Source organism: Corvus brachyrhynchos, unplaced genomic scaffold (assembly GCF_000691975.1).
Source record: "Corvus brachyrhynchos isolate BGI_N302 unplaced genomic scaffold, ASM69197v1 scaffold140, whole genome shotgun sequence".
Lineage (NCBI taxonomy): Eukaryota > Metazoa > Chordata > Aves > Passeriformes > Corvidae > Corvus > Corvus brachyrhynchos.
The window spans coordinates 1,188,799-1,196,162 of record NW_008235809.1 but is presented as its reverse complement, the minus strand read 5'-3'; the positions used below and the strand labels follow the sequence as shown (position 1 = coordinate 1,196,162).

Below are 7,364 nucleotides of genomic sequence, written 5' to 3'. Positions count from 1 at the left end.
TCTTCCTGGCCCTGGGAGCTCACAGCCTCTCTACTGAAAATGTACCATCAGGGATGGGATGCACAGGGCAGGGTGGGCAGGGGGCTGTGGCTGCAGGCACCGGTGCTGAGTTCTCTCCTCTCCAGTGCATCCTGACCAGGTGCTGGGTCAATGACTTGGGCTCCAACATGACCATCACGAATGTGAATGCAAAGGGTGTCTTCACTGGCATCTACTACATGTCAGCCACCATGAAAAAGACTGAGGAATCACCACTGCAGGGGTTCCAGCACCTCCCAAACCTGCTGATCCAGCCCACCTTTGGCTTCACGATCCATTGGAGCTTTTCAGGTGCTTCATCTTTTCTTAGCATCCTTGTTGTGTACCCCAGCCTCCCTTCCATCCCTTCCTGCAGTGTCCTTGCTGATTCCCTGCCTTCCCCTACACTATCCCCACTGCTCTCCCTTCCCTCTGGTGTCCCCGAGGCTCCCCCATCCTTGTCCCTGGAGCTCCTTGCTCGCTGTCAGCTCCCAGTCCCAGCCTGCAGGAGATGCAGCAGGGGCTGAAGCCTGCACTGTCTGCCCATCTCCATGGGACACCCCCAGCCCCCTGAGCCCTCCTGCTTGCTTTTCCCATCTCCACAGTCCCCAGAGGCCGGGGACAGCAGAGGTCTACTGTCCCCTGTGCTGGGGCAGCCACTGACCTGCCACCTTGGCCACGCTCCCCTCCACCTCCTGTCCTGTCCCTGCAGACTCCATCACCGTTTTCACGGGCCAGTGCTTTGTGGATGACGATGGAAAGGAGGTTTTGAAGACCATGTGGCTGCTGAGACCACATGCAGACAAACTCAGAAACAACAGGAATGCCACCTTGTGAGCTTTCTGTCCCTGTCCTGCACAGGTCCCCTGTGCACCCCGGAGGGGTTGGGGCTGTCACAAATGAGTGTTTTAGGTCACTTAGGAGTCACTCTCACAGGTGCTGGCAAAAGTGGGCTTAATATCTGTTTGCAAAAACACGAATTAAGAAAACTCGATGGCAAGGTTCACTTGATTGCTTTGTGCATGGGTAAAACATAGAAAGGAAAAAATGGTTTAGAATCAATTTAGAATGATTTCCATGGAGGCTGGAGATGGAAAAGGAGAGGTGAGACCCTTTGAATGAATCACAAAGTTCAGGGAGGTACCCTTTGCTTTCTAAACTACTGATGGATCCTAGGTGGGGCTGATACCACTCTTAGTCTCAGACCTTCTCAACGGTTTCTGTCTAAAGGATTTGGCAGCACTTAACTACTGACTAATTTAACATTTATGAAGTGATTTGGGAGGGTTTACCACAACTGCAGCAGACACTCAGTTATAGATCCAAGCTGGCAGCAGTCATACTGCATGTGCTATGGGGTGTTCACATCCATCCACCCATGTACTTGGAGGGAGATGGTGGCACAGCCCTGTGCAGTGGTCCAGGAGAGCTCGAAGGGCCTCACTTAGGAGCACTGCTGTAGAGTTGTGAGAAACGAAGCCCACTCCTCTTTTTGGGGTTTTATACATTTAATAAGGGACTATAGGGGATAAAGGTCACTTAAAGCAAGAATGACAGCGCTGGGTGCATGGCTCATAGTTAGAGGCACACAAACTTACACAAACTTCTGATAATATTCTCTAACATTATACATATTAATAAACCACAATGCATTTGCTTTATTTTTCTAAGAACTAATTTACATTTTCTTTGAAGGGATTAACATAGTTCCTCCCCCGATCTGCCTTTTTAGAGCATGTGTAATGTGATCATAAGGGTCTTCGGGGGTCTTCCTCAATGAAGGCTCAAGGTCTTCCTCGCATCTGAACTTTTCGACTTTGTCTTTGGAGCACGCACAGTTATGGTGTTCCTCCGTCTTTCTGGATCTAACTGGTTTAAATTCTCCATTTTGTGGCTAATTGACTTTACATTTGCTAGTTTCTCATTAGTACATTCTGCTGCTTCCCAATACAGCTATACTTGTCTGTTTTTGAGATTATTCACCTGGCGAGTTTCCATTTATTTAAGCATTAAGCAATTGGATAACCACATACTAGCTATTACATTGTACAGAACGTTATCATTCAGATTATATAGGTATAGAAAGTTATGATTCAGGCTATATTGGTATCTTATAACTCAAGTTATAAAAGCATCTTGTAACTTTGACCCCAGTTATAATATTAACTAGTTAATATCTGCATAGCAAAGTTATTCTTAACATATTTGCACATAACATTTCCTAACGTTTTCTGGTACATAATATTTCTTACATTTTACTACCTGCAAAAGCCAATGCTATAATAGCTGTTTATCACAGTGCCCTTCTGCGCCGGGGCTAGGTACCTTGCATCCTTTTCCTCCTTTCTGTGCCAGCACAGCATTTGAAGGTTACACCAGCCTGGTTAGGGAGGGGTGGGTGTTAGGGAGGTCAACTGCCCTTCCTGTTTTGTTCCCGGACAGACAGGGCTGGGAACTGTGAATTTTAGTGGGTGCCTTGGTCACTGCTGAGTCACAGTCCCTGCTCCAGCCTCCCTAAGGAGTGGGATACGTGTACTGCATGTGTGGGGCCAGCATGGCCCTTTTTGTGGCACCAGGGACTGGTTGCATGAGCACCAGCTGGGACAGCACCTCTCCCTCCCCAGCAGAGCAGGACAGAGCTGGGAGTGCTGGGTACTCCTGTATACCAGGGGTAGGTGGCCAACAGTACCCACGGAGACAGCACAGCCAGAGCTGGGAGCTCCCACGGTCATGGGCGCTGAACCGTGGGATGGCATTGGAATGGGGTGGGATGGTGTGGGATGGCATTGGCTAGCGCTGCAGGGCACAACAAGAGCATACAGCCTGTTAGACAACATGGCACAGCAGAGCCAGGGCGTGCAGCCCCTCACCCCCCACCCCGGCACAGCTCAGCACCAGAAAGCACAGCGGGAGCAGGCAGCCCCTTGGCCATTCCCAGTGCACCGCAGGGATGGCACAGCCAGTGTATGCAGCCCCTCACCCCCACCCTGCACCCGGGACAGCACAGCACGGCTCAGCACGGCCAGACTGGGCTCCAGAGCTGCCCTTGCCTTCCTGGATGCACGAGCAGGGCCAGGGCGAGCAGCAGCAGCAGCCCGGGGTCCCCATGGCGATTGGTGGCTGTGTGCGCTGTGCTCGGGCTCTGCCTGCGCTGCCGCCTCACGCCCAGCCGGCCCCTTTCATAGCAGAGGGGCAGAGCCTCCTGCCAAGGGACACCCATGGGGTAGGACAGCCCCGTCCTCTCTGGGGATGCACAAGGGACCTGTGCAGGGCAGGGACAGGGAGCTCACCTGATCTCGGCTAGAGCTAGGCAGAAAAAAGAGCATGAAGGACACCACAGGGAGGGCAGCGGAGCTCTGTGAACACCACAGGTAGGGCAGGGCATCTCTGTGAACACCACAGGAAGGGCTATAAGCTCTTTCTGTCCACTTTAGAGCTTAGTGTTCCCTAAGTCCTTAACAGCCTTTAGGCTGGGGTGGGAAGCAGCCTATCCTACCTGCTGCAAGCATTCTTCCCCCACTTGTCTGTGTTGGGAACTGGTGCAGGCAGGTGATCACTGCGGTGGCCTGGCACTGTCAGTGGGTGACAAATGACCTTTTCTTCACGCCCCAGGGGAGTGTTCCTGCAACCACATGGGTAGAGGAATAACAATATCCAGGAAGGACAGGCTGTCCCGGATGCAGCCCCCACCAGAGCAGCTGGTGTCATCCTCACATGGCAGAGCCCACAGATGATGGAAAGGGATGGAGATGTGCTCCCTTAGGGTCACCATGGCAAGGCTGGTGGGACAGGGGTGCCAGCACATCAGTGAGGAACACCTGGGGTTCCCACCTCCATTTGTCTTCTATTGGCAGCTTCCAACAATAGCAGTGATGTCCCAACCCAGCTGACAAGGAACAAGAGCAGGCACTGAAGCCAGCATAGCTTCTGGCTGCACTGGCTATTGCTTTGACACACCAATACTGTTCCTTAATCGCAGGCAACATGCCTTCCAAAGGTTGGGGTGTTCAGTCTCTATAAAGGGGTATTTCTGATTTCTCCTCCACTTTTGGCTGTATCACCTCAATAAATCGCGTATTAGATAGGCTCAGCTTTCCTCAACTTCTGCGTGGACATAGCTGAGGGCTGAGAGGACAGTCCTTGGTCACAGATGTGATTTTCATCAACATTTGCCCGTACTATTGTTTTTCAAGGCTGACAACCCCAGTTTGAGCAACAAGTTAATTTGTTCATTAACCCTTTCTTACTATAATTCACCAACCCTTATTTTTCATAACATCCTGAACTTACATGGTTTTTAAACAGCCTGCTGATTTTTAACTTCTTCAGTGCTTCCTGCTTTGGATTTCTTCCCTGCCTGCTAGTTGCCTCCACTTCCTACTGTGCCAGGGCTCAGGCATGGCATTGCAGAATTTAGTTGTGGTGATGATTGCCACATCCGAGTCAGTTGGCTCTCTCATTTTTGGAGGGCACAAACCACATGGAGACACCCCAGCACTCAGATGAGACCAGTCAAGAAATCTGCATGCTTGAGCACTGAGCTGGCCCCTGAACCTGCAAGATAAGCTACAGGGATTGTTAGGTACAGGAAAAATAAAGATTACGTAAGAAATAAACCGTATTGGTTGTGTGGTGCTGAAATAAACCTCCAGCTGTGAATGAGCTGTGGGCTGCCATCAGCAGCATGGAGACTTCATGTTCTCCATCCACAGGGTTCCTGCAGGAGCTCCCTGAACCGTGGTGATGGTGAGGGGGGGATAGTGAGGGGATGATGGAGAGGGGGTGGTGGAGAAGGGATAATGTCTGCCCCTCCTGCCCCCTGCAACCTTCCCAAACTGACCTCACTTGTTATCCCAAACATTGGCAATGCTTTGGGCAGCACCTGTTTGCCGAGAAGCAGTCAGAGCAAACAGCAGCTGTGCGGGAAAGCATTCCTTGTTATGCAGTTGATTTCTGAGACAGCAAACACTGGGGCAGGAATGTCAGGCGGGCAGCCAGCTCTCTCAGGAGGGAACTCTTCCAGGCAGGGGTGCAGGGCTCCTGCAGGGAGGAGAGGGGAGTGTGGAGATGCCAGCAGCAGAAATACAATGCTCCCCAGCCTGGACAGCAATGAATTTTACTGCCAGAGAGAAACCAGGACTCAAATGTGAAATCTAAGAGAAAGCAAAGACTGAGAAGTATTTTTGAGACATTGCAAAGAGCTGCCTTGTCTCCAGCTTACAAAGAAAGGATTATTTTCTGATGAAGAGCTTCCATCAGCTTCTGCTACGATGACTGGTGGAACTAAAACATATTTTAGGAGACTGCCTTGAAAACAGTTTAGAAATGGGTGAGAAACTCTGGGCTGAATCCATGCACTTCAGCCTCCCTGGTCAGCAACAAATATAACATAAGGGGAATTATAAAAATATGTACTTAGAGTTATCTAAGAATCCTGTGTAAATACAACTTTCGTCACCATTAAAATCAAATGTCCAAGATATTCAGTGAATGTTGGCTTTTCATTAACTAAATTATTTCCTTCCAACACAAACCAGTTTGTAAAAACAACAGCTAATATTCATGTCAGACCTTTGTAGACCCATGAGTACTGGGTGCGGAGGGGGGGAAAAAGCTGGGTCCCAAAATAATCTGGGTGGTGGGTGGGTTTGCATGAGCATGCCTGGTGAGGAAGAGAAGGGTGAGCTGTGTACTGCAGCCAGTCCTGAGGTCACCAAGGTTAAGGATCCTCAACAGCTGGGCACAGAACTGATGTAGCAAATGTATGACAGAATGGACAACAGCTCCAGAGAGGGATTTTCCCTGCTGGTCATTTCCCAGCAGAGACTGATCAGCAGGAGCCAGGCCCTCCCTGCAAGGTGCCAGGGGAGCAAGGAAGGACACTTTCAGCACTCACTTCTGGGAATATTTGCTGCAATTACCTCTTCATATGGCTGAGAACCACAGGTTTGGAAACACCCAGATTGCATAATGACCTGGCCAGAGCTGCCACCCACAGCCCTGGTAGCAATAAAAAGGAGAGGGAGCAGGAGCATCAGCAGAGACCTGCAAGGAGCACATCCCCAGGTACATCAGCCGTCTGCCTGCTGCAGAGATGGTGCAAGCAACTCCCTTCCTCCTCGTGCTCTTCCTGGCCCTGGGAGCTCACAGCCTCTCCGTGAAAAAGGTACTGTCAGGGATGGGATGCACAGGGCAGGGTGGGCAGGGGGCTGTGGCTGCAGGCACCGGTGCTGAGTTCTCTCCTCTCCAGTGCTCCCTGATCGGGGACTGGGTCAACGACCTGGGCTCCAACATGACCATCACGAGCATGAATGCAAAGGGTGTCTTCACTGGCATCTACCACACGGCTGTGACAGCCACCTCGAACAAGATCGAGAAGTCACCACTGCAGGGGGTCATGCAGAAGAGCCCCAACCAGAAAGGCCAGCCCACCTTCGGCTTCACTGTCAACTGGAGCTTTTCAGGTACTTCTTTCCCACCCTCCTTATGGTATCCTGGACCTCCCCTGCCCTCCCTGTTATGCCCTCAAAGATTTTCTGCTCTCTTCCTGCAGTGTCCTTGCTGATTCCCTGCCTTCCCCTACACTATCCCCACTGCTCTCCCTTCCCTCTGGTGTCCCCGAGGCTCCCCCATCCTTGTCCCTGGAGCTCCTTGCTCGATGTCAGCTCCCAGTCCCAGCCTGCAGGAGATGCAGCAGGGGCTGAAGCCTGCACTGTCTGCCCATCTCCATGGGACACCCCCAGCCCCCTGAGCCCTCCTGCTTGCTTTTCCCATCCCCACAGTCCCCAGAGGCCGGGGACAGCAGAGGTCTACTGTCTATGGCCACTGACCTGCCACCTCAGCCATGCTCCCCTCCACCTCCTGTCCTGTCCCTGCAGACTCCATCACCGTTTTCACGGGCCAGTGCTTTGTGGGTGACGATGGAAAGGAGATTTTGAAGACCATGTGGCTGCTGAGATCACATGTGGAGAACATCAAAAATGACTGGAAAGCCACCAGGTGAGCCCCCTGTCCTGCACAGGTCCCCTGTGCACCCCGGAGGGGTTGGGGCTGTCACAAGTGAGTGGTTTAGGTCGCTTACAGAGCCACTCTCACACACGTTGGCAAAGGCAGGTTTAGTATCTATTTCATATCTGTAAGCAGATATTAGCACAACTTAAGAAAGCTCGATGGCAAGGTTCACTTGATTGCTTTGTGCATGGGTAAAACATAGAAAGGAAAAAAAGGACCCTGGGGTCCTGCCAAGGTGCAAATGCAGGGGGGAATACAGGGCTGGTGGGGGTTTGGACACTGCCATGTCCCTCCCTTACATCTCCTCCTCTGTGTCCCCGCAGGGGCAGAGTCCA

At 51.6% G+C, this 7,364-nt stretch overlaps 1 protein-coding gene across 1 annotated transcript in view; it reads left to right on the top strand.

Annotated features, from left to right (window-relative positions):
- The first annotated feature begins 6,059 nt into the window (after window positions 1-6,059).
- LOC103611815 (avidin) overlaps window positions 6,060-7,364 on the top strand; it is a 1,443-nt gene continuing 138 nt past the window's right edge. The window contains exons 1-3 of the mRNA XM_008629386.2: window positions 6,060-6,184; window positions 6,269-6,482; window positions 6,897-7,037. Of these exons, the coding sequence (XP_008627608.1) occupies window positions 6,113-6,184; window positions 6,269-6,482; window positions 6,897-7,021 (411 nt within the window). The 5' untranslated portion in view covers window positions 6,060-6,112 and the 3' untranslated portion in view covers window positions 7,022-7,037. The remainder of the gene's footprint in view (window positions 6,185-6,268; window positions 6,483-6,896; window positions 7,038-7,364) is intronic.